The sequence below is a fragment of the Arvicanthis niloticus genome, chromosome 9, assembly GCF_011762505.2.
Source record: "Arvicanthis niloticus isolate mArvNil1 chromosome 9, mArvNil1.pat.X, whole genome shotgun sequence".
Lineage (NCBI taxonomy): Eukaryota > Metazoa > Chordata > Mammalia > Rodentia > Muridae > Arvicanthis > Arvicanthis niloticus.
This window is the reverse complement of record NC_047666.1, coordinates 54,797,240-54,824,383: the sequence shown is the minus strand read 5'-3', so window position 1 is coordinate 54,824,383 and position 27,144 is coordinate 54,797,240. Positions and strand designations below refer to the sequence as shown.

Genomic DNA, 27,144 nt, shown 5'->3' with positions numbered 1-27,144 from the left:
AAAAAGAAAGGCTAATGGGAAGGGAAAAAGAAAAAAGGGGGTGAGCTGTGCAGGGAGACATGCTCCAAGACATTACATACTTACATGGAGAGCCCTCCTGTGACTCAGTATATGTAGTTTTACATGAATGAGTAAGAGCAAAATGTTGCAAAGTGTTCAGGATCACCATGCCATGGCTGCAGAAGGAAGTGTTCAATCCCCCTTGGCATCCACGAAGGAGCCACTCTAGGACATGCAGGTGCACAAAGTGGTACCATATTTTCAGATGTCCTGAGCAATCTTCCCACATGCTTCATGGCACCTCTAGATAACTTATCCTTAGTATAATGTAAATGCTATGTTATAGCTATTATAATCCATCGTTCACAAAATAATGAGAAGTCTACGCATGCTCAGTAAATGTTTCCCAAATATTTCCAATCTGCAGTTGATTTTATCAATAGATAAAGAACTTGAAGATACAAAAGATCAGCTGTACAAAGTTTAACTCATTAAGTTGAATCAAAAAAATTGTATTCATGATGACTCTGAACTGAATAGGACCCCACTGGAATCTAGGGTGTGATCAAGAGCAGTGCCGTGCAGGCCCCAGGTTTCCTCAAGGAGCTGCATGCCCACAAAGGCCCTAATGGTACCATGGTTTGAGTCTAAAATGGCCCCAACAGGCTTGGGTTTTGAACACTTGTTTCAAAGCTTGACGCCTCTTTCAGAAGGGTGTGACTGGCAAAGACATTCACTAGACCCTCAGTATAAGAGTGTCTAAAGGTTATAAATGGCTCTTTATTTAGTCCCATTTTCCTTATCCCCTGAGGCACCACAACGTGACCTGCACACAGTCCTGCTGGCATGATGTCCCACAAGTGCATGGGGCCATGTACCTGAGGACTGAAATTTCTAAACCATGAACCAAACTAAACCCTTCCTTCCTTACATTTTTTTTTTTTTTTTTTTTTTTTTTTTTTTTTTTTTTTTTTTAGAAATTGTGGTCATATCAATGTCTAGGTAAATAATACCAGTGGTGTCTAGTGTGCTTTGCTCCTTACAGGTCAGTCCTTGTGCCTGATGAAAGGCCGAGCCAAGAAGGAGGCAATGCCCAGAAGCAACTCAGAGAGCTTGTCTCTGCAGGTAGTGGATGGTGCAGATTTGCACTGCAGAGATTTTCATGAGGAGTCAGGTGTTAAGTTCATTACTCTCACTCAGCTAGGGAAACAACCCTTCTTTTTCTCAAGAGTGGAGAAACCAATCTACCTTTCTGACATCACAAACCTGGAGTTCTAAGGATCCAAGACCCATCTCACTGCCAAGGCTGAGTCTGAAACCCTACTCAATGTGTACCAGTTACAGCAGAGTGCAGAGGGAAATGTAGTTTTCCTGCACACACCTGACACCCGCAGCTGTCCTCTGCAGCCTGTGCCTGGGGACCGAGGATCTAACGCCTCCATCAGAGGCAGGTATGGGTAGTGTTTTGTTTTGTTTGTGCTCCCTCCCACCACCACCATTTCAGTATTTTAGGATTTGAAACTATCAGGTAACATCAATGAACTGTATGTGTTTTGGAGACAAAGGAAGTGACGAGCCCCCAACTTTCTCACTTACTGGTGTTTTGCTCCATTTCCCTCCAACTACTGACAGGCCCATGCCTTCTTTCCCATGCCTGGCTAGATCCCTCAAATCATGAAGATGCTCTCTCCCAGGCACTACTCAGCCTCCACAGGCTAAAGGAAATGATGTCTCTGTGTGCACCTCTAGCCTCATATCTGCCTGGAACTCACACGGGCTCGCGAGTTCTGCGCTGTCTCTATTGGCTTTCCTCCCTTCCAAGTAAGCAGAGCATTCTCTGAAGACCATTAGAGAGTTACCCAATCTTAGCCTTATGCCTGGTGGTTACGCTATTCTGGAACAGCAAACAAACCAGATTACAAATAGGTGAGATCCCAGACCTCTCCTCGCTGGCTTTTCAGGGCAGAAGCTGCAAACCCTCTGTAGTGTGAGCTGCTTCTGAGTCTGTGCAGTGAGCCCTTGGGTAGCAGCTCACACAGAGAACACTTGTTAGGGTCTTGGGTGTGATCCTGACACTACAGACTCTTAAGTTCTCCCATGATGAATATCTATAAATGCTCACCGGCATGTCTCAGCTGCTCTTACAGCCTGTGGTTGGTGTGCTTTGAAGGGGTTGGTCTGAACCCCAGCTCCTAATGTCAGCTCTCATTAGCTTGAGATAACTGCAGACTCTCTTCCTGTTTAGCACAGACATTGATTGTAGAACATACTTGACCCAAGCCAGCCCTTGCTTCAGTAGGTGGCTGTGGGCAGGGTTTGGAGTAAGCCTGTGTACCCCACATGTGATCCCATCAAATAGAACCAAGACTTATTGGTGGCCTGAGGTCTCACTTTTTCTGCATTGTTTGATGTGAGGTTAGAACAGCAGCAGGCAGCTGGTTGACTAAGAGGGACAAGAGTCTGAAAGCAAAGCCAAGCCATAGAGAAGACAGCCAGAAAACTGGTGACCGTCCGAATCCAGCCAGTCTTTGTTCACCTTTATTACCAAGCCGCCGTGACTTCTGTTGTGAGGAGTGTCTCAGCCCACAGTCCAAGAAGCAGAGCTGTGGATTAACCACAGCTTAGAAATCGCCAGAATAGTAAAGGACTTGCAAGAATTAACATTAGAGGGAGGAAACGAAGAGAAAGCCCAGAGCACGCCGGGCCTCTGCCGCCCCCTAGTGGACACTACTGCCGCCATAGCTCTGCAGCCAGAGCTTGAAGTTGGCCAAAGCCGCCTTCTTCCCAGCTGCCTCAATTTTCCGGACCCGGACCCTAAGGAGTTAGTAAAGTAGCCAAATGGAGTAGGGAAAATAGCCCCTGTTAGCTGTAAGATTGTAATTAGATTAAATAGCCAAGATAAGGTTAAAGGGACCTGCCCATATAAAATAACAAAGGGGAAAAAAAGAATTGCTGAAGTAAGAAGTTTTGAAAAGTAGCAGGGACAAAGAGCCGGGTGATTGATCCATGTCACTGACCAGAGAGGATCTAGTCCACGCCTTCGAAAATGTGACCATGATGGAGCTTACAGCTTCGAAAGTCAGAGTGCCCACCTAAGCAGGATAGGAACCTGGAGAGAAGGAACATTGCAGGCACCCGGAGATACAGAGATACAGAGGACCATTACATAGATGCAAATGAGGAGATGGCCAGGAGAGCTACAGGAAAGGACTGGAGGAAAAGAGACTCTACATTTAGCCAGACACAACAAGCCAGGGCAGGAACCGAGGTCCTGGCCACTAGCAGGACCACTGAACTATCAGGAAGCCTTGCTTCAGGCAAGGCAGTTAGTATTTCGAGTAAACGCTGGTCTAAGGCAGCTAAGGCAGTGGTTCTCAACCTTCCTAATGCTCTAACCCTTTAATACAGTGGCCTCCCAACCATAAAATTATCTTTGTTGCTACTTCATAACTGTAATTGTGTTATTGTTACGATCGTGAAGTAAATATCTGATATGAGATCCCTGTGAAAGGGGGTCATTGTGACAGGGGGTTACCCGCCGAAAGAGGTCACAACCCACAGGTTGAGAACTGCTTCCCTAAGTACTCTCATGGGCAGAACCTGGATAGAGCCATCTGAGGCCAGGACAAAAGTAAAACACACAGCAGGCTCAGAGGTAGATACAGGGAAACAAAAATAGTCACCACAAAATAAGAAAAAAGCAATAATGTATAACACCCAATAAAAAGTGCCTGTGCCTTCCAACAGGCCAGATGAGACAGAAGCCCAATGAATTGACTGCCAAAGCACAGCATAACACAGTTGGGTGGGAAACAAATCTTGGAAAGAAAACTATAGCCCCAAATTAAGTTAAAAAGCAAAAATGATCTCCAGTCTATGACTTCAGCTTCCCCTTAGAGACCAGGACAAAGAGCATTAAATTAGATATAGAAGAGACAGGAGGGAAAGAAGTAAAATCAGATAATAAATTACTGTAGTAGAAGACAGGAAAACAAAAAAAATTAATAGCTGAAAAAAAAATTTAGAGAGTCAATAAAACTGACAAACCACAGGGGGTTGGGTGGACACCTTTAATCCTAGCCCTCAGGAGGCAGAGGCAGGAGGATCTCTGTGACTTTGAGGCCAGCCTGGTCTATAGAGTGAATTTCAGGACAGTCAAGGCTACATAGAAAGATTATGTCACAAACAAACAAACAACAAACCCTGATAGCCCAGTGGTCAGATTGTTGGAGGAAAGGGGGAAGCAAGGAAAAGAACAGGAAAGGACAGGAGGGAAGAGTGGTACAGCTGCTAACAGAAGCCCTGCAGATTCTACAGGTGTTCAAAGGAATATAAGACAATGTTATGAAAAACTTAATATATTGATAAGATAAAATGCCAACGTCCTTGAAGAAAATATGTGCGCTGAAAATAAAACACACCACATTAAATTATCCTATCTCTATTCTTATACATTGTCCTTAAAAAAAATAACAAATCCCAAAAAGAAAATCTCAGCTTCGGATGGCCTTGCCACCTAACATTGAAAGGATAATTCATATTGATTCCAGTCTTCCAGGAAGTAGTAGAGATGAGACTACTACTCAGATTGTTGCAAGAAATCATTTTCTACTGTAACTCAATCAAAAATGTTACAAGTAACAGAAACTACAGACAGACAGCCCCATGAGTACAGACACAAACACATGTGCACAGGCATATGCACTTAAAGCCTGATTTTAGCAAGTCAAATCCAACAGACAATGCACCATGAATAGCTAGGGTACATCCCAAGAATGCAAAGCTGGTTCAGTAATGACCTGGAAATCCATCGGTGTTTTTCCCTATGTTTTTCTTGTTAAGGAAAAATCAAAGTATCATAATCATACATTTGAAGATGAAGAAAAGCATCTTCAAAACATGAACAGCTGTTCTGACAAAAACAGACTGTAGAGCTGCCCCTAGTGACTTTGCAGGCGTGGCTGCTATGTCACGTTTACGTCAGTAAGTGGCAGAGAGGAGAGAGGTGGTCTGGACTCAGTGTTCTAACTATGAATATCTGAATGGTTAGTAGCCTGACACTCCCTGGGGATGGGGGAGGAATGGACAAGGAACAAACCAAAACCCTGAGACAGAGCCCAGGACCAAGTCCTCAGACAGGGAGCTAGCCTGAGACAACCACCAGTCTAGTGCCATGCAGGCCCTGAAGGCTCCCAGGACTGGGAACAAGATGGAGACCTGAAGAACCCTGCCTGGGACTGAGGGCTCAGGAGGGAGTGAGCCCGAAACAGGCGACCCTCACTTGGGGTCACACATATTTCCTATTTAAAGTCTTGCTGAAGGTTCTAGAACATCACCTTGGACTCAGGGTCCAAACTTGTTCATTATGTTTATCTTCCAAATGTATCAGAATTGCACTTCTCTAGGAAGGAGCTGGCGCCTCTGGTTTGCTCACACTCCATTCTGCTTACCTGGGTAAGCAGCTTTCTGCCAAGCATGAAACAGAAAACTGCAGCTTGACCACACTGTCTAACATCCCTAGAACTGTGCGTAGCTACTGGTGTCTCCAACAGACTATGGAACCTACTTACTTCTCCCTTCCTTCCTTCCTTCCTTCCTTCCTTCCTTCCTTCCTTCCTTCTTTCCTTCCTTTAGGGTTTCTCCTGAAGTCTGTACTTAGCTCCTTCCTGAAATAATTTCCTGACATGTTGACTGCAGTTGGTTGTGTTCTCTCTGCTAAAGTACCACATTCAAAATTAACCAGAAAATTGTCACTCAAACACTAGTTATTAATACTACCTTCTCAGCATGCCTTCATGATTAATTGAAGCCACAGTAATGATGGCTACCACTTGCTAGGCACATACCACGAATCTTGCAGGGATTGGCACTTTGAATCTGCCACCTAGAAACATGGACATGGTGTTACCTGTTGTGCTAGCACTCAGGAGGCCGAGGAAGGAAGACTACAAATTCAAGGCTTGCCTGAACAAGTAGCAAGATGCTACATGAAACAAAGCCAGAAAAAGAAAAACTGTAGCATCATTGACAGGGAAAACATGGTTGGTGTGGGTTAACTGACTTCCTTGAAGCCATACAGAAGATAACAGCATAAGGATTTCTGTTAAAACCCATCTGATTTTTCCCTGCCTATTGAAAACTAGAACTTTTCAATAAAGAGGGTTTAATGAAAAGGAAAAACCTGCAACCAAAATGACTGTTGAAACTTGGTTAAATCTATGAAATGCCTAATCCTTTATTAATTCTCTAAGCCCTAGGTTGAAATTAATTTTCATGCTTGCACTAATTCCTGCCTGTGGACAGCAGCCAGTTGAGGCCCAGCTAGACTCATGTCATGCATTTGAGCTTAGGCAAGTAAGGAGACATCAGAGATCAGAATATCATGTTGTCTCCAAAGATCTCCAGGGGAACAGAGCTCCTGGGAAATTCTTGTGTGCATGTGAAGAAAGATAATGAAGGTGGGGTTTATGCACTGCTGGGACTGGAAAGCCAGACTTTGTGAAGCAGACTAGTGGACTGGAGCTTTGACAGGAAGGCACCCTGCAGTCTTGAACTCCAAGGCAGACTGGAGGCAGATGCTCTAGAGGACCATCTCACTTCTGTTCTTCCAAAGTCCTTCTTTGGACTAAAATGAGGCTCCGTGCATTATAAAAAGTATTCTTCTTTAAATCTTGAAAATATATCTTTACAGCAACATATAAACCAGTGTTTGACCAATCACTAGGACATCAATCATATCCATTTTGATTCATAAAGTTAACTATCATGGTATCAGAAACCAGGAAGACAGGGTGGTAAGCCTCCTGCATGCAGGTGTAACCCACTATGTACTGAAAATATGTATTTGAAAACTGTGTATGCTCTGAGCACGCACAGACCTCCTTCCCTGCCAGCATCTCCTAGATAATAGAGTGCAACTATTTGCATGGCACCTGTATCACATTACATTATAATTATGATTATATACAGATGATTTTAAATATGCACATAGGAATCGGCATAAGTTACATTCAAATGTGACATCATTTTATGTAAATGACTTGAGCCCCTGTGATGCTTTGATGAGAAATGTCCCCCTTGAATTGGGTATTTGAAAACTTGGTTCCTAGTTGATAGTGCTGTTTGGGGAGATTTAGGTGGTCCAGCTTTACAGGATGAAGTACATCACCAAGGACAGGCCTTGCCCTAATTCCAGTTCCCACTCTGTTTCATACTTACACATGGCGATCTGAGCTCTCAGCTGCTGCTCCTGCTCCTCCCGTGCCTGCCCTTGGCTGCCATGCCTCCCACCATAGTGGACTCAAATCCCCCTGAAACTGTGAGTCAAATGAGTCCTTCCTTCTGCAAGATGCTTTGGGCCATGATGTTTTATCACAGCAACAGAAAAGTAACTAACACAGCGTCTTTGGTTGGGGTGTTTACTTTGAAGATCTGAAAAGTATTGAAGTATAGAATCTGCAGATTCCTAGGGCTGGCTTTACACCTACAGCAGCAGTCCTCAAATTGAGCTTGTATCGCAAGGTCTGGAGAGCTCTACCCCTAACTTCTGCAATAGGTAAACAGGGCCATCTTGGTAAAAAGTTCTCTGGGATGCTTATGGCTTTGGACCCAGTGGCTGTACTGAGAGCCTCCAGTGGGTGGAGTCGTCACTCCCTTATCCTAAGGGATGACGTGCAGCAGCATGTGCAATTATCACACAGATGCACTCTTTTTATTTGTATCCTTTGCATGATAATCTGAAGATTTTCTGACTTCTAAGTTAGTAACAAGAGGCAATCCTTTGAGCCCTCAGAAAAATATCCGCCCAGACTTGAGCTGCTCCTAAGATGTATTTTAAAATACACTCTTATGCAATTAAGTTTTATACCAACGCCATAGAGACATGTCACCTTGGTTTGCCTAGGAGAGGCTGAATACAGTGCATGTCACTAAGACTTGGAGCATCTGTGTTGGGAGATTTCTTGATTCTCATAATTGGTACAAGTGAGCAAAGTCAGAGCCCTTCATTCCTTTATTCCTACCCATCAGTTCTCAGTCATCACACCTGTGAGATGGGGGCATTAACTTGGATTGCTTCCTGCCTAGTTATTCTTCTACATGGGTCTTTTTATCTTTGTTTCATTCAGTTCCACACAGAACATGCAGACAGTGCTGTCCAGGAATAAAAAATGCCAGCTGTGTGAATCCATGATGGAAAAGCCTCAGTGGGGATTTCATGGACAGTGTGCAGACTTTGAGCCCCCACTGTAAGTTCCATAAGTGCTAAACTGTAGACAAAATCTTTGAGAAATGTGTGCTGGTGCCATTGTCAGTAAAAGCATTGTGAGTATGTTATGTAAAGAATACCCACAGTGCTCAGGTACCTTACATGCAAATTTCCCGAGCTTTGTCATTAAAGTTATTTTGTGGCTTCAGAAAATATATGAATGAATAACTCAATAAACGAACAGTAAAACAGGTTTTTTCAACTTCAGCAACACTGTTCCCATGTCAGTTAATCTGGAACTGAATGTCACCTTGAATTTTTCCAGGCCTGGCAGGGCCCCATGCAAGGGGATGATTTGCATTCCATGGAGAAAAGCAGCTTTGGGTGCTAGAGAATCAGCCATGAGCTCAGATGGTGCAGGTAAGATGGGGGTCACTGGTCAGAAGCTCAAAGGTCCTGTTTATCCTTCTATCAGTAAGAAATGCCACCAATTTGTGTAACAAAACAAATCACTTTTATATGCTGTGAAACTGATTTACATCCAACCAGTCAGGACTTAGAGATCAATTCTGGGAGTTAAAGTACTAAAACTAAACCTTCAACTTGAAGCCAGAAAGGAAGAGAGGAAGAGAGGGGTGTCTCTCTACTATACTATGAGGGCTCTGTGATAATGGGGAGCAAGGGTCTCTGTACTTGTACCCTGAGGGCTCTGTGATTTGGTCAGATCTAATTCTTTCCTCATCAGTAAACAAGGTTACAATTCCCAGCCTTGTGTCATTAATTTTTAAAGTTGATTTAAAAAAAAATAAAAAAGACCCACAAATGGGACCATATGAAACTAAAAATAAGCTTCTGTACAGCAAAATACATCTACCGAGTCCTACAGACACCTAAAGAGGCAACCTCCTAAATGTTAAAAACCTATTATCACCAGCTATACATCTGACAGAAAATTATTATCTAAAATATACAAAGAACTCAAAGCACTGGATATCAAGAAAATAAACAACTCAATTATAATATGGGGCAAAGAACTAAACAAAGAGTTAACCTATATGCTGGTTAGTTTTCATATTAACTTAACACAACCTGGGATCATTTTGAAAGAAGAAATTTTAATTGAGAAAATATTTCCATGGAATTGACCTGTAGGATTTTTTAATTGATGATTGATGTAGGAGGGCCCAGTCCATTATGGATGATGCCACCCCTAAACAGAAGGCACTGGGATGCTTAAGACAATAAACTGAGCAAGCCAGGAGGAGCAAGCCCATAAGCAGCACTTTTCCATGTCCTCTGCACCAGCTCCAGTCTTGAGTTCTTTGTTGCCCTGACTTCTTTCATAAATGGACTGTGATATGGAAGTGTAAGTTAAAATAAAGCTTTTTCTACAAAGTTGCTTTTGATCTTATCACAGTAACAGAAACCCTAATTAAGACATAAAAGGTGAATACAAATGTGTAGGCTTCATTTTTTTCAAAACCAACTTTTAACAAGGGTTCTTAAGTTCTTCTAGCCCACCACCCACCAGAGGAAAGGTTAATAGGGCAAATGAGGAAGTGGACCTGCTTACAAATAGTTCTTTGGAGAGAATCCAACCTGCGTTGTCAGGGTATCAGTAGTTTAGTTCACAGGAATCAGCAGCAGCAACTCTATCCACTTGTAGACACCATTCACAAATCAACAATAGCAATTTAATCCAAAAGAAACCGAGGTGCTCTGCCAACCAGCCCAAAAAGTCACCAGAACACCACCAGAAGTTCTTTGGTAGTGTTTCCTTATATAAAGTCATGACAAATGATGGCCTGCAAAGAGTGGTAAAGCAAACCAATACCATACAGTGTCATCCACTGTTGGGTTATGTTTATACCCTTTCCAAACATCACGTGTTCTTTCAGGTGTCTGCTCTAGCAAAATATCACATGTCCCTTTTCCAGGCTGCTTACAGAGAAACACCACATATCTGTTCTCAGCAAAACATCCTTTCACATGTCCAAAACATCCTCTTATAAGACAGTTTCCTGAAAAACATAACATGACATAACTGAGCCTCCAAAGAAACCAGAAATTTCCACTTCATGAATGGTTAAGAAATATTTGAAAACATGTTTGGCAAATTAAAACTACTTTGAGATTTCATCTCACCTCATTCATAATGGTCAAGATTAAAGAAACAGATGGCAGCAGGTGCTGGTGAAGATGGGGGGGAGCCCCTAGTCACTACTGGTGGGGTGACATTTAGTACAGCCACTGTAAAATTCGGCGTGAATATTTCTCAAAAAAAAAAAAAAAAAGAAAACCTAGAAATAGATCTACAACATGATCCCATTATTCCACTCCACTTTGGGCAGATACCCAAAGGATGCTACCTCTTACTACAGAGATAATTGCTCACTTATGTTCATTGCTAACACACTCACAATACATAGACAATGAAAACAACCTAGATATCTATCATCTGATGAATGGATGATGAAAATATAGGACATTCACACATTGGAATATTATTCAATTATTAAGTGGAATTATAAAATCTGGGGGGGGGGTGTAAATGAATGGAACTTGAAAGAATAATTCTTAGTGAGTTAAGCCTTACACAGAAAGGCAACTGTCACATGTTTTCTCTCCTCTCTACATCTTAGCTTTGAATCTTCAGAGATGTGTGTTGCATCTGGACTATCAACAGTCATCAGGAAATTACTAAGGGGGATACAGAGAGTCAGGGGGACTTTCAAGAGAAGAGGAAACAAAGCCAAGCACAGTTTTAAAGGGGGTGGAAGTGGAAGGAATAAATTGAGCAGAATGGTAAGAAAGGGTAGAGGATGGAATATGGCATCTTCAGGGCACGATAGTGCTCTGTGCACAACCAAAAAGGAAACATAAACATCAACCCAGCCTTTGGTCATAAGCATCACAAACCCTTTGATCTAGGATGCTCTCCTGCCTGTAAGACATACTGCAGCAATGGTGGCACAACGCATGTGAGAGTAACCAATATCTGATTTGGTTTAAGGCACATTCCATATGATGGAACCCAAACCTGACATTGCTTGGGTGACCAAGAACGTGTCAGTAAAATGACTCCTAATGGCATTCTGCTATATTCATAAATCAGTGGCTTGCTCAGCCACCCTCGGAGAAGCTTGCTGCTGCAGCAAACAGGAGCAAACACAGAGACCCGCAGCCATACACTATATAGAAAAGGAGAGACCTTGGAACACACAGCTCTAAATGGGACATCTCCGTGAAATTCCTCCCCTCACAGCTCAGGGAATGTTGAAGAAGAGAAGACAGAAAGAGTATAAAAGCCAGAGACATGATCAAAGCTCATTTGAGCTCACAGAAATGAAGAAAGCATGCAAAAGGCCTGCACAGATCTGCCCCATTCACTGTGTATAGACTATAGCTTATGGTTTAGTGCTTCTGTGGGATTCCTCAGTATGTGAATGAGTGGGTCTTGTGTCTTCTCTTGGTCTCTTTTTCTTCTGTTTCTTTGTTTTCTCTAATTCGGGTGTGTTAATTTGTTTTATCATATAATTATACATCATATTCCCATAGCAGCCTTTTTTTTAAATGAGAGACAGAAAAGGAATGGATCCAGATGGGATGGGAGGTGGGGGAGGAACTGGAAAGAGTAGAAGGAAGAGAAACCGTAATTATGCAAGAAAAAACATCTAGTCTCAATAAAAGTAAAAAAGAAATTTAAAAGGGGGGGGGTCATTTGGAAATCTACGACTGTAGAATCTTCCCAAAATATATACATATATAAGAAAGAAGTTTAATGAAACTAACCAAAAGTGGACCCATAGACACCCCCCTAAGAATTTACAGTTTATTGCCAATACACTTGATTGGCCTCCAGAACTTGTCAGTAAGATGATGTTGACAAAGACACCACAGTTTGGACTCACAGAACATGGAGAAATCAAGCTAGCACTCATTTGGAAGCTTTCTCTCTGCTTTCATAGTGAGGAAAGGGGATCTTCACGCTACAAAGTGAGAAAAGCAAACATCAGTCCCATCCAGCTGTGAAGCATGCAAAGCTACAGTAATGACTGGCCTAACATGACAGGTCTATCCGTGCAATAATGGCGTGGACCTTATGGGAGTCACCCAACACTCTGATCACTTACAAAGCCTGCTTCATGAGATGGAACCTACTTCTGTCATTGCTGGTGGGGCCCAAAACATGTGACTAAATAGGTTAGTAGTCTTAGTCCTAATTGAATCCACTACTAATATTCTGCTAAATGGACGTAGTACTAAATGACTCCTAATGATGTATTGCTTGTCACCCAAAGAGGGATGCAGCCCTAAACTCTCATCAGAGAAGCTTCTTGCAGTAAATGGCAATTATCACAGAAACGTTTGACAGGAAATCATGCAGAGAATAAGAAACTGATGTGAGGGAACTAGTATCAGCAAAAGACACCTCCACAAGACCACAGTCTCAGCACAAAGGAGATTTCTTTGCCCCAGAGAGACCAAGGACAGGAAATAAGAGACAAAGAAGAAGATAGAGGATGAAAAAGAAGGGGAACCAAACAAGTGAAGGGAGAGATATTTGTCCCCAGGGGACAAAGGACTTCTCTGGATAGAGAGAAAGCAGATGTGGCCCATAGGCAAATAGCAGTTTATAAAGGTAAAAAGGGAAATCCTGTGTAAGGATGAGGTATTTCATTTTGATTGTATAGGATTAATTAGGACAGCCACAGTGGGGCCTTTTGATTGCTGGATTTCAATACTTTGATAGCTGGACTTTGGTGGTCAGCCTCAGGAGGATGAAGCAGCCAAATAAGGGAATAGAACTTGGTGGCTGGATTTAGGAATGAAACCTAGTGGGTGTTTTAGCAAGGCAAAGAGAATAGAAGACAACAGCGAGGCTAGAGCCCCTTCACAGAGTATTCAGCCCTAATTAGGGCATATATATATATATATATATATATATATATATATATATATATATACACATATATATATCAAAATGCCCCCCAAAGCTCCTGGAATGTCACAGAAGTGGAGGTATAAAGATTTTAAGAGCTATACATGGAGAGTTACTTCAAGGAAATAGAGTTTTCCAGACACAACAGGGCACCCTGCCTCTCTAAGGGCAAGTTAACTTAGAATGGGGTCTTAAGAACAAAATGGAGTTTATTCTGCTACTCTAATCTTTACAATTTGTCTCTCCACTTAAAGAAACAAGTAGAAAACTGATGAATATGATAACATAGATTAACACCCGAAGGCCAGGCAGGTCATATGGGTCGGTGTGTAGATCACTGTTGGATCTCCAAGAATGAAGAGGAGAAACTGAGCTCATGGGTACTGAGTTTTATGAATCACCTTATGAAAACCCTCATTGAACAGCAAAGCCAACACATTGTGAGACCTGGGACAGATTTCTTTTTCTAGCCATACAAAAAATTCAACACTCAACTTTGTCTCTTTCCCTTCAGAGTCTCATTCTTTTTTTTCTCTCCAGAAATTCAGATGTGAAAGTTTGAATATAGGCAGGCATGCTCTGGTCCCTGAGCCTAGGGACTGAGAAGACAGGACAACAATGAAGTGTCTGCAAGAGCAGCTAACTAATAGATCAAGGATGGTCTCTTCTGAATCAGGGAGAGTTCTCAGTCCCCAGTATGACATCTATCATACTGAGGATAAAGGGCATGCAATAATACACTGTCACCTGCTCCTGACGTCACTGAAAATGGCACCACTGTCCAGAGCAAGGTGAAACTGCCAGCATTCCCAATACTCAAGGGAGCCATATTAGACATTGTCATGCTGGGACAGAAGTGTTCAGTGTGTAAGATCCTTTTTTCTAAGCCCCAGTGAAGACTGTAGAAAATGGCAGCACATAGTCCAGAGCTAGCTGGAATCTCTCCAACAGGACAAAAGGAATATGGTCCTTGGATGATCAAGGACTAACACACAATAGAAATGCCAATGATTTGAAACACCAGAGTTAGAAAAGATCTAAAGTGGGTCATCATGGTGACACTACAGATAAGGCCAACCCCCCGGACCCAAAGTAAGGCAGAACATACTGTAGACTCTACCACATGTATGTCCTCCTGGGCCTCTCTCCAGTTTGGCCTTGACCAGAGAGAACTTCCTTCACTGCACCCAGGCTTGTTTTATTGTATTCCATGGGATCGTTCTCTTCCTATGACATCTTAGCTTTCCTTTCTTTGCAGAGGTGATTTTTATCCTACAACATTGGGGATCGAATACCCAAAGAGCTGTGGTTCTCACACTTGAACTGAAGATCAGCTTGACTTAGGCAAGGACTCAGCTTCTCATCTGCCAACAAGTGATGAGACAGACAGTGGAGAGATACTTCCTACAAAAATCTATAGAACTGGATGCCTCAGATGTCCAACCTCCAACAGTTCCTGACAGGTGCTGTGCTCAGTGCCCCGAGTCCTCACTACTGCTTTCTAGAGCAGAGCAGAAAAGGACTGTGTTAGGACTGACATCAGAGTCCCTAATGAAGTCAGCTGGATGTCATGCCATTCACAGATGTTGGGCCCAACAAACATATCTCTAGAAAACATATGCAAAATTTCCACATGACTCTAATGTACATGTTTATTCTGCCTAAATAATGAGACCTAGATAGAGACTGTATTTATTAGTCATATTGTAAAACATACAAACAAAACTCATTAAATGTCTCCAATTATCACTCTGGGAACATTTAGTCTTGTTCATTTCTGATATTTACATATCTGTTAGTTTTTGTTCAGGACTTCTCCCATGTCATATCTTTCTGCTCACAGCTGGAAACATGTACCTTCTGCTTCTGCCTCTTTGGCTCTGCTGACACATTTTGGGATTTAGACTTTGTGTGTGTCCTAAGACAATTTATAGAGGGTTTTGGCAAACACAGAGACTCCTAGCTCACATCCCAAGGCAGTTGCATCTCCACAAGCACCAGCATATTTCTCATGGTCTCTGAATCCCTAATGGTGGTGGTTCTGTTTGTACACAGAAAGGACAACATAGCTATAGTCCCACAGGAGCAGAATGGTGGAGAAATCTATAGCTCAGAGTCAATTCATGGACTTTCCCTGATGCAAACACCAGTTCTCTTGACACTAAATGAGTGTCTTTAGTTGCATACTGACACTAATTGCCCAGAGACTGTACCGAATCCATGTTATAGGAAGTCAATCACAAGACTGCTCCCACTTCATACAATAAAGGGTACCCCCAGGCAGGGATGCACTTCTGCTCAGCTGACTGCAAATTTAGGGGCTTCTACTGTTCTTAAGTTTGACAATTTGCCAGAATGACTGAAAAAAATGTTTCAATACAATAACCACAATTAATTATAATAGTTTTACTTTTAAGGGTGCAAATGAACAAGTAATTGGGAGAGATGTGCATTGCCAGGACCAAAGGAGACTCCAATAGGCAGTCCAAATATCCAGAAAGAAGCTCACCATGGAACATATGAGAACTTCTGATGGTTAAATAAAAGCCACACTTTTGAAACTTATGAAACTGGTTCCCCTTTACCAAAAGGAGTTCTTTCCCTTACCTTTGGCAGAAGGGACATGTGGCTACCTGCGATGCTTCAAAGACATGGATGAAAAAGACCTGTTCAACAGACTCTAGAAAGTCTCTAATATAGGTCAGGGTTAACAGTCCTTGTGTGAGTCCCAGAAGCTCTTAACAACTTGAAGGAGACCCTTTGGGGCAGGAGAAACATGTACTGATAGGCATTCCCAGTTTTTGCTATGGTTAGTTTGAATGTGTTCCTTCCAAAATTAGTGTGTTGGAAGTAAAGCAAAATGTCCTAGGAGGCAGGACCTTGGGGAGGTGCTTCAGTCATTATCATTCTGCTTCTGTAAAGGGCTTGTGAGATTGGGTTCTACTCTCACACATGAGGACATAAAGTCCCTGCTCTAGAGAACTCAGAGACAAAGCTATTGAGGGTTGGTCTATTGCTATATATTATAATGCTAGGTATGGGCCCCCCAAGACCTGGTTGCCCCAGAAAGAGTCTGTAAGTAGACCCAAAAGATGCTATGTGACCTTGCCCCAACATTGTTTCTGATTAGTAAATAAAGATGCCTACAGCCTATAGCTGGGCAGAATTGAGATAAGTGGTGCTTGGTGTGCCTGGCTGGGGGCAAAGGGTGAGGGGTCAGAGGAGACCTTGAGGAAAGAAAGAAGACGGTGAATAGAGGAGAAAAACTCCATGTCTTAGGAGTCAAGAAAACATGGACCTGAGGGCTGGCAAATTAGAGTTAAGAGCAGCCCACATGAAACATAGTAATAATTCAGGGTTATCGATAGGAAAGTAAGTTCTAATCTCATAGAGGGTAGATATCTTTCCAGCTCTAGTGCTTTTTAAGACTTACTGTGTTTTGTTTTGTTTTGTTTTGTTTTGTTTTGTTTTGTTTTGTTTTTCGAGACAGGGTTTCTCTGTGTAGCCCTGGCTGTCCTGGAACTCACTCTGTAGACCAGGCTGGCCTCGAACTCAGAAATTCACCCGCCTCTGCCTCCCAAGTGCTGGGATTAAAGGCATGCGCCACCACCGCCCGGCAAGGCTTATTGTAAATAATAAAAGTTTTATGTCTTTTATCTCAGAACTGAATGTTTCAAAGACAAGGTAGAAATCCCGGGTTGGTATTAAATTTTTCTATAACACAAAGCAACACCTTGAAAGCAGAGACTGTTTTTAAACAGCTGTCTTTTTCATCTTGGACTTCTCTATCCCCATATCTACAAGAAATACAATTCTGTTCTTGACCACAGTTTGGAATAATCTCTAATAACAGCACAAAGTGACCCCAGCTTTCTGAAAATTGACAATACACACTGGAAGTTTAAAAACACTATAGAGTTCCTTAGGGCTGTAAGAGCAGTGACAGGGGTAGATTTTTAGTCAGGAAGTACAAGATTATTTTTTCCACATGGATTGGAGAGATATATGGAACTTTGTTATTAAACCTAATCTCTGTAGTTTTGGTCCCTACTTATGACATCCAACAGCATGAAGTGAATGCTTATACCCCTCCAAAAATCAGGTGAAGAAACTTAATTCTTCAGGTGATAACGTAAAGAAGGGGATCTTTGGGGGCGTTTGAATCGTGAGAGTGCCACTTACATAGATGAGGTTAGAAACCTTGTGAAGACAGTTGAGGGACATTGCTCACACCCTTTGTTACCTTTCCATGTGAGAGCACAAGCTTCAGCCCTTCCAGGTGAGGGCTGAAAGGTATCATTGGGAAGCAGGCAGTAGCCCTTACCAGACTCTGAGTTTGACCACATCTTGACATTGTACTTTACAGCATGTGGGACTATGAAAAATAAAGTTCTGTTCTCTATTAAATAGCCAGTCAAAGGTATTTTGTTATGGCAATAGTAATAGGCCAATTATCCACTTAGCACAACAATTATAGAAGGCTAACCTCTGAGCTGCTTGAAGACAGCCTATATGAGCAGGAGAAACACCCATGGCAGTTCCCTGGGTCAGGCAGATCCAGTGCGTTGTATTCTTAGTCCAACAGAAAACCGAGGGGAGCTGAGTTTAACTAAAAACCTAAGTGGCCTGTGGATATTTTTCATTTATTATGGGACGGTAAGACTTCCAAAAGAAATAAAGCTGTGCTTACAAACATTAAATGAATAAAACCATTTAATTCAATGGTTTGATTTTGTAAATGCCATGGTTACAGATTAATTTATGCAACTTCTAATGAGTATTCTCAGGACAGTCATCACAAACCAAACTTCCGTTGACTTGGACCTGGTGAACAATGAGGATTAGGGTGTATTACACATGGTCCCTACCCACCACGTGCTCAGAGAACAAAAGGAAAAGGCGTACAGGACCACTGAGCCTGTGCTTAGCTTCTTGTATCCAGAAATATTAGCGTCTCTACTAGTACTGTACTATGGGTAGACAGTAGACTATTGTCTAGTTTTTTTTTCTATTGCTGTGCTAAACACCATGGTCAGAAGCAACTTGGGGAGGAAGAGATTTGTTTGACTTATACGTTCCAGTTACAGTTGATTATTGAGGGGAATCGGGGCAGGCATTCAAGCAAGAGCTGAGGCAGGAGCTGTGGCTTACTGGCTTGCTCCCTGTCTTATGCTGTTATCTTAATCTGGCAAGGCATGGCATCACCCACAGTGGACTGGGCCACCTACCTACACCAATCAACATTCAAGGAAATGCCATACAGACTTGCCTAAAAATCTGATAGATATTTTCTTCATTGAGGTTCCCTCCTCCCAGGTAATTCTAGTTTGTGCCAAGTTGACCAAAAATAGATAGATAGATAGATAGATAGATAGATAGATAGATAGATAGATAGATAGATAAGTAAAGCCTAACCAACACACCTACTTTGAGATAAGTAATCACATGGCTATGGACAAGGTCCTCTGGTAACACAGAAGATAAAAAACATTGACTCTGGAGTAGCCTGAGAAGGGCTCAGAGGTGTCCAACTAGTGGGAAAAAATGCAAAATGCAGAGGAAAGGGAAATGTCTACCTTAAAGCAAAGAGACTGCCAAGTCTCCTAAGGGTCAGAACCCTTCTGAAGCACTAAGGAGATGTGCTAAGGGCTCAAACCTGGCCCCAAGGTCAAGCCAAGTCACTGGCTTACACTGCCACCCTTACTCTTAAAACAAAACAAAAACCTATGTTGTTTCTTCCTCCGGCAAGCTGCTCTGCTCCCATTTCAACTCTGTGTCCTTGAAATGAATAACAGACAGTCAATTGATTACAGAGAAAAATTCTTTGGCAATGATCTTTGTATTGTCTACCATAAATCTTAGCAATTCCTCGGATTTCTCATGATGGAAAACCAAAGAAAGATTATTGAATGACATTTTATCAGACTCCAGGAGCTCTCCAAAGCCATCTGTTCTCTGACTTCCTTAAATGAAAAAGATGCTTGGATTCAAGACACAACATTGAGCATGTGGTACTCTCGATTTAGACTCGTGGAGTGCTCTCTTCACTCTGACCTTGGAAGATGGTCTCTTGTAGATTCTCAGACTCTGGATGTTCCCATAGCTGTCTTTCTCTCTCTCCATGTCCTGAACCCAAATCAAAGTGTGGCTTTCCCACATGTGGGCAAGCATAAAGTAGATCAGGAAGCCGTGCTGTTTAGAGGATTTAATCTACTTGAAGTTAGTGATGTAAATGTTGTTGGGACCATCTATCCTGACTCCACAGATAAGCACCACTTTCTTCCAAGAAGCTGACTCTACAAACAGGTACAGTGGTGGAAATGGACCTCTCCTTCCCTCTTCCATCTCTCTATCCATTCATTTTCTGCCCTTGTCCAATTTCCAACTTCCTGGCTCCCTGGATGACAGCCTGTCCTGATGTGCCAACTCAATGCTTCTTTTCTTTGGGTGAGTTTGGGTTTTGTTTCAGGTGTTTTTATTTTCCCTGTTCCTTCTGATAAATAAGCTCAGTGAGGTCAGATATCATGTGTGCCATGCTGCAGGATGCCATGAGACACTGAGCTCAGGTCACAGCTGTCTTGACTATGCTGCTGGATGCAGGAACAGGGGGCAAGAAAGATGCTGGGTCAGGCAGCACAGAACCCTGAGGGTATACATACATTGTGCTCCTTGGATAAGCTTACTCATGCCAGCACAGTGTGCTGGAGAGGTGGATGAGAGACGAAGATGGAATATAGTCCCAGGCACAACATCTTTCAGAGAAATCATAACTGCCCAGGTTCCCCTGCTGTTTCCAGGGCAAGGGTATAAAGACAGAGTAAAGTTAAGATGCAGGTGCGATGCTGAGCAGAGTTCCAGCCAAAAACATAGAGTGATCTCAAGAGGGTCCCCACTGCTCTGACCACAGATGCTCTGACCAGGGGCCATTTGCCCTGGGTTGGAGCTGAAAGGACTTTCACATTTGTGCGATTACCACCCACCCTGAAGACAAGGAACAGAAGGACTCGGAGCTGCTATTTGTCAGCTCAAAAGGTATCTGGGTGAGGAAGGTCATTTGTTCTCACGCAGTACAAATGTTTCCTGTGTGCCATGCTGGCATGAATGGGAGACAAGTCTTCACCCAGAGAAACCTGCTTATGTCTCTGGAAGACAAGTAATAGCAGACAAATAAAGTACTTGTGCATTCACCACAATGAAAGGAGATGTGGGGATGACAGACTAAGCGGCAGAGTGCCTGCACCTTTATGAACATCTTTCTAAAATGTACTCAATGGTATCATCGAACATTGTCTACTCAAAGTTAAATGAGGAAGCACAGACAGAATGAGCTAGCAACTGCTTCAAGGCTTGATGAATGAGCCCATGCACTTTGACTTTCTTTGAAAATACTGGGGTAAAATAGCATACGATGTGTTGTCCACCATTCCACCATTATACCACTCATTCCACCATTCTACCATTATACCACCCATCCCACCATTATACCATTCTACCATTCCACCATTCCACCATTATACCACTCATTCCACCATTCCACCATTATACCATCCATTCCACCATTCTACCATTCTACCATTCTACCATTCCACTATTCCACCATTATACTACCCATTCCACCATTCCACCATTATACCACTCATTCCACCATTATAACATTATACCACCCATGTCCAGAACTCTGTTCTCAAAGGATCTCTGTGCCCACTAGACAAACTTGCCTTACAAATTTCCAGAAAACCCCATTTCACTTCCTGTCTCTGTGAATGTGCCTCTTTTAGATTGCTCAGGTAAGTGCGCCCATGCAGTTATTGAATGTAACTACATTCAAGTCTACAGCATTTCTCATTTAGCTTCTCCTGAGTGTGGAATTTCTGGGTGCCGTGGTAATACTATGGTTAGCTTTTTGGGGAACCACCATGCTCTTTCATAGTGACTGTGCCATTTTTTGTTCCCACACACATATGTGTAAGACCCCTGATTTCTCCATATTCCCACCCACATGTGTTATTTCCCATTTTCCTGATAATGACTATACTAATGGCTGTGGAGTTGTCTTTTATATTTTTTTAATGCACTTGAAAACATTGCTAGGTTACATCTTACATATGTTTCCATTTAGTACCTACATTGCTGTGTTGGTTAGTGTCTTCTCAACTTTACACAAGCTAGAGGCCTCTGGAAGAGGGAACCTCAACTGCAACAACAAAACAATCTCTCCACCAGACTGGCTTCTAGGCAAGCTTGTCAGGCATTTCCTTGAATATTGATTGACGTGAGAAGGCCAAGCCCACTCTGGATAATGCCACCCTTGGAAAGGTGGTCCTGAAAAAGAAAAGAAGAGGGTGAGTAAACCCAGTGTTCCTCCAAATCTCAACTTCAGTTCTTGTCTTCAGGTTCCTGGCTATGATCCTGTCCTGACTTCCTTTGGTGATGGTCTGTGACATAAAAGTATAAGCCAAACAAACTCTCTCCCACCCAAGCTGCTTTTAGTCATAGTGTTTTATCACATGCACTGGCTGGTTTTGTGTGTCAACTTGACACAAACTGAAGTCATCACAGAGAAGAGCCTCAATTGAAGAAATGCCTTCATGAGATCCAGCTGTAAGGCATTTTCTCAATTAGTGATCAAGGGTGGGAGGGCCCATTGTGAGTGGTGCCATCCCTTGGCTGGAAGTCTTGGGTTCTATAAGAAAGCAAGCTGAGCAAGCCAGGGGAAGCAAGCCAATAAGTAACATCCCTCCATGGCCTCTTCATCAGCTCCTGCTTCCTGACCTGCTTGAGTTCCAGTCCTGACTTCCTTTGGTGATGAACAGTAATATGGACGTGTAAGCTGAATAAACCCTTTCCTCCCCAACTTGCTTCTTGGTCATGATGTTTTTCAAAGGAATAGAAACCTTGGTAAGACACACAGCAATAGAAAACAATGAGAACAACTGTTCTGAGTCTTTGTCATATTTAAGACTTGGGACGGAATAGAGAGGTTTATTTATCTCAATATTCAAGTGGCTAAAAGGTCCAAAATTACAACACTGTCATATCATTGAGGGTTTCTAGCTATATCAGAGAGGCATCAATGGAAATAGCCACATACAGGAGATATGGGGCCATGAATTTTCATAGCTAACTCTTAGGAGAACATATTGATCTATTTAAGGTGTAGAGTCCCATGAGCTAACTGTTTCGCAGTTTCCCCACATCATAAAGTCCCCAACCACCCCAATACCATCCTGGAGACTAAGCTTCTAGCACATGAATCTTATATGAGCAAATTATATCTGTCTCCTCTCAGAATTGCCCATGTATAATACACATTTGTGTGTGGTGAACATTTCTGTGCCATGCACCAGACTCTGTCATCTATACTTTATGGAAAATTGTCAAAAATGCCAAATATAGTCTCAACAAATATATAGCTTTCTATATGTCTCCTTCCATAGAAACAGAGGACATGAGAGGCTGCCAGCCTGTTTATAAACCTTGCTCATTTGTAGCCATAGAAGTCCAACAGTGAATCCCAGAACTATGCCACACTAGCCTACCTGTCCCAACCCCCATGCACCTCAGACCAGAAGACCCTAACAGAGCCAAGGAGGATAACAAGGCTAAGAATACTGAGCTCTGTAAAATATCCCTGACCAGACTCAAATAGTCCCCTACATCTGATCTTCCACATAGCATAACCTCAAACAATAAATTACCTAACTCCTGGAGCAGGACACACTCAAAAGCATAATTTACAACGTGAAATCGAAATCCAAGCAAGGGCCAAGCGGCGGTCAACACTGTGGACATAAATCCCAGCTTGTTCTTATGTTGACATTCTACCATCTGAAAAGAATAAGCAAGAAGGTGTTTTCCTTGGTTAATGAGTTACATGCCAACAAATCTCAAAATATCGTGAAGAAGGGCCCATAGGGACTTCAGTAAAGGTTCAGAAGGAACTCAGGGAAAGTTGCTAGAACCATTCTAGTGGATTATTTGTCCTACCCAGTAAGTGCTCACCTTAATTTTATTATTGAGAGGGGTCAGGGCTGGAGGACACTTGTAAGCTCCACTACACAGTGAGCCCAAGGCCCGTGGGTCTCATCTTTCCACAGTAAGGACTGCACCTGCCCTTCCTCAAATGTGAGACTTTATTTTGAGATTTCAATCAACAAGTCTGTTCACAGACTGACATCTGAATCCTAGTTTATTTACTTGGCAGAAACAAAACGTAACTCTGCCAACCCAGGGACTCATCTGTGCTACCCCTGAAGAAGAAATATGAACTACACCATCATGTCCCAGCAGTCTCAAAGAGGGAAAACAATCATGGTGACCTCAATGGAAAGTCAGGCAGGATTAGCAAGGCGTGAGAAACTTCCCCTGAAGAAGTCCTCACAGCTGGAGCACACAGCCCCTGCTCACCTGTGCACACACATATTCACACCTCAAGTTTGTTGCACATGGGAAATGGAATAGTCCCCCAGGGTAGGTTCACAGCCACACAAAGCAGCATTCCATCTCCGCTCCATGAGTCCACTCTGTTCCACTCAAATCACGGAAGTCCCAGGAAGACTGGTGGTGAGCCCCATGGTCTACAAGGACCATGCCTATTACTCTAAGAAGCTGTGCCTCATAAGAGGAAGCTCATTGGGTAAACTCCCCCCAACCCATGACACCATAACAAGCCCACTTAGACCCCACGTTCTCCCTTTGTCAAGCTGTGGGCTTCTAGAAGCAGTTCCACTTTCCATGGTTTCAGTTACCCATAGTTAACCACAGGCCAAAATAGTAAATGGAAAATTCCAAAAATTAGCAACTCCTGGCCAGTGAATCATGTGCTATTCTGAGTTACATCCTGAAGTCTTAGCCATCCTTATCAGTTCCTCCTAAGACAAATGCTCGTCCCTTTGCCCTATGTATCCACATTTATGCACTACTGCCCATGAATCAGTTAGCAGCCATCTTAGCAAGGCTAAGTCAGATTGACTGCCATGGTATTAGTGGTTTTGTTCAAGTTAGTTTTATTTTACCTATTAATACTTCCAGGCCATAAAGAATAATTGCCATGCTGGCTACTTTATTTTAGTATATTGTTATTAATGTTTTGTTTTTAGTATTTATGAATTAAACATTATATGTATGTATGTATGTATGCGTATGCATGTATATATAGGAAAAATTGTAGCGTGCATTAGGTCTGTATTGTCTAAAGATTTAGAGATATGCAGGGGTCTTGATAGTCCTTTCACACCCAATAGTAGAAGATGTACCCCAGTTTATCTGGAGATGATAAAGAATTGTTTTGAGTCAGAGACAGACAAGCACTTATTCCCCAAGAATCTCGAGGCCCTCCTACAGGAATGAATTTGGACCTAGCTTTATCCCCTAAGTGGACAGGAGTCCCTGAACCCTGCTCATTCTTTATCTGATGCCATTGTTCCCTGCCACTGAGGCACCAGTCAAGAGCCATGGGAAATCTTGTACGAACAGAGCAGCAGTGAGAAGGACAAAAGCCTGGAGTCACATGTCCCCAGGACAGTCACACTTCACTAGCCAACCCCATGCAAGCACAGTGCTCTGTTTTATCTGCAGCAGTTGTATTTTATTTCACATGGTAGGACTACAGGATGTGAGCAGTATGGTGTCCCTTACCCAGAGAGGGTAGCCACTCCTTGTACTCTGACCAGGGAACAACAGCAAAGTCCCATAAAGTCCAGAAGAAAGACAACACCCCTCAGCTCCAGTTTGATAACAGCAACCTAGACTAAGAGTAAACAAGGGTCCTGTAAAGGAAAGAATGAGGGTTCACCTGTTTCTGTGAGTAGATGGGATTTCTCTCTACAAGGCTTAGCAGCTATGTAATCTTTCCTGGGCAGAACCTGGAGAGGTAGAAGCCCCTACGTCCACCTGGCCTGAATAACAAACACTCTAAAGCTATATGACTTAAAACACAGCTGCAATTGGTGGTCTGTATCCTCAGATTCTATATTTGTACATTAAACAGTATGCATCCCTTCAAAAGACTGGAGTCTGCTGAACACACAGACTTTCTTACTGTTACTTCCTGAATAAGACTTTATATCATTTGTGTATTGCAAATAGTCTACAAATGATGTAACGACTCAGGAGGGTGTGGTGTAGGTCAGAATCAAGCACATTACCATGCTATACAGGTACTTTAGCCTCCAGAGATGTGGAGATCATCAGAGAGTCTGACTTTTAGAGCCAGTTCCCCAAGGATGCTAAGGGACAATTTCACCCTTAATTCTGTGGTGGACGATCTTAGCTTTGCTCAGCTGTGTGGTGATTCCTGCAATGTTGGCTGCTGAATCGGTGTCAGCACAGGTCTGGAGAGTCCAGAATAAGCCACAGAAGGGCAAGCTCATTGCTTCTTTTTATGCCATAGTTTTTATGTTAAATACCCACCCCACCCCCAACCTCTCAGGTTTGAAGGCTTGGTCCCTATGCTCTGTCACTATTGGGAAGTAGTGACACACTTCATAGGCTGGAACTACTGAAGGGAAAGTTAAGTCATTTGGGGCTGTATCTTCAAAAGGGATCTTGAAACTCTAGTCTTCTCCACTCTCATTTTGTTTCCTGGATGCTGTAGAGTAAACAGACTTCCTCCACCTTACATCTCCACATGATGCTCTGTTGCTACAGGAGCAAAAAAATGGGGCCAATTGGTCACTGACTGAGGTTTCTACAATTGTGAACCAAAATAAACCTTTCTTCCTTTTAAGGTGGTTATCACAGGTATTTTGTTACAGTGATAGAAAGGTATTTCCTCAAGCAGCTTAGCCTGGATTTACTACAGTAGTTTCTGGTTGAGGTTTGAGAGGAAGAAAGTTCCAAGTACCTTCCTCCATTGATTTATAAGAGAACAAAGAGCCACTCTCACTAGACTAGAATATCCCTTACTACATTTTAAATTTTTATCCTTATGCCCACAGATAAATGTAGCTCTCACCCTTCATCAAAGAAGCCTCTCTATGGGAAACAGAAACCATGCCAGAAAACCACAACTGCACACAAAGCAGAGATCAACAGAGTATCAGGACCCAAGCCCCAGAGGATACATCTACAGCACAGCTTCTGTATCGCTCTGGGAAGCACTGTGGAAGGAGCAGAGTCTAAGGGCCAAAGAACCAGGATGTCTGCTGTAAAATAGAAGAAATGGCTGCAGAACCAAGATCAAGATCCAAATAACAGCAACAGAGACACGTTAATGTGGGAGGGAGCTATCTCATGGGGATCCAAAGAACTACAGGCAGCTAATGACTTCAGAGAGAGGAGAATTAGCCTCTCCCAGGGATGAGCGCCTAATTGAATGTGCAATGTGTAGGGGTTGTCCATAGTGTGCTGCCTTGTCACAGGCCCAAAAGTATTAATTCCAGCCACAGAATAAAGCCCCCAGAACTGTGAGCAAAACTAAAGGCTTCCTAAGTTAATCATATCAACTTCATTATTATAGTGATAAAGGGCTGCTAACAAACCTATTCCGTATAAAAACCCATCTGTTAGACCGACCAGAGACTAACAGCCCATCTGCAAAGACATTCTACTTAATCAGAAACCTGGAAGTAGGGACTTCCTGCTGGAGTGTTCTAAATGAAGCTACTGCTTCACTTCAATTCACTTCAAACAGCCGTGTCATTTCTTTGCCTCCTCCCAGGTCCAGTAATGAAGGGCCTCCTCTTTTCTCTGCCCCCCTCCTCCCCTCCTCCTTCCGCTCCCCCCACCTTCTCCTCCTTGGCCCCTGGCCACTTTCAACTTGGTGCTTGCCCAATTCCTATGTCTCTGTTCACGGAGACCCTTCAATATGTCAATCAAGTGGTGTCTCAGCTGCTCTTTAACACCTGTCCAGCACTTCCTTTGAGTGGGCCGTACAGATTCAACTGGGTGGAAAGAGAAAAGGACACACCAAGACAGTCGCTTTGAAATCTATTAAAACATTGAGTGCTGGACATTGATCTTCAGAATATCTCCAGGAAGGCAGAGCGTACACAAC

The 27,144-nt window shown here is 42.8% G+C and overlaps 1 protein-coding gene, 1 long non-coding RNA gene and 1 other non-coding gene across 10 annotated transcripts in view; 2 read left to right on the top strand and 1 right to left on the bottom strand.

Annotated features, from left to right (window-relative positions):
- Window positions 1-27,144, bottom strand: part of LOC117715499 (uncharacterized) — a 123,249-nt gene that overhangs the window by 86,498 nt on the left and 9,607 nt on the right. For all 4 annotated transcript variants that reach the window (XR_013112585.1, XR_004607630.2, XR_013112584.1 and 1 more), the window contains exons 2-3: window positions 22,847-22,976; window positions 21,275-21,470 (exon numbers count right to left, since the gene is read on the bottom strand). This is a non-coding gene — a long non-coding RNA (uncharacterized LOC117715499). The remainder of the gene's footprint in view (window positions 1-21,274; window positions 21,471-22,846; window positions 22,977-27,144) is intronic.
- Window positions 1,223-26,542, top strand: LOC143443509 (uncharacterized). 5 transcript variants are annotated; one of them, XR_013112580.1, is made up of 3 exons: window positions 1,223-1,451; window positions 8,532-8,626; window positions 26,087-26,542. XR_013112580.1 is itself a non-coding variant. In XM_076940366.1 (3 exons), the coding sequence occupies exons 1-3, from the start codon at window positions 8,188-8,190 to the stop codon at window positions 26,302-26,304; spliced, it is 372 nt and encodes a 123-aa protein (XP_076796481.1). In that variant the 5' UTR covers window positions 8,146-8,187; the 3' UTR covers window positions 26,305-26,542. The 5 variants fall into 5 exon arrangements, 1 of the variants encoding a protein (XP_076796481.1); XR_013112583.1 differs by lacking the exon at window positions 26,087-26,542 and adding an exon at window positions 14,407-14,823; XR_013112581.1 differs by lacking the exon at window positions 26,087-26,542 and adding an exon at window positions 10,849-11,074.
- Window positions 4,934-5,062, top strand: LOC117715850 (small nucleolar RNA SNORA17). Its single transcript, XR_004607653.1, has one exon. It is a non-coding gene; the product is annotated as a small nucleolar RNA SNORA17 (small nucleolar RNA).

Excerpts from the sequence above, each read along its gene's own strand:
- LOC143443509 (XM_076940366.1), top strand. The coding sequence starts at position 8,188 with ATGATGGAAAAGCCTCAGTGGGGATTTCATGGACAGTGTGCAGACTTT. Across the intron at positions 8,247-8,531 it reads GCAGACTTTGAGCCCCCACT|GCCTGGCAGGGCCCCATGCA; the intron begins GTAAGTTCCATA and ends GAATTTTTCCAG. Across the intron at positions 8,627-26,086 it reads CATGAGCTCAGATGGTGCAG|ATAAATGTAGCTCTCACCCT; the intron begins GTAAGATGGGGG and ends TTATGCCCACAG.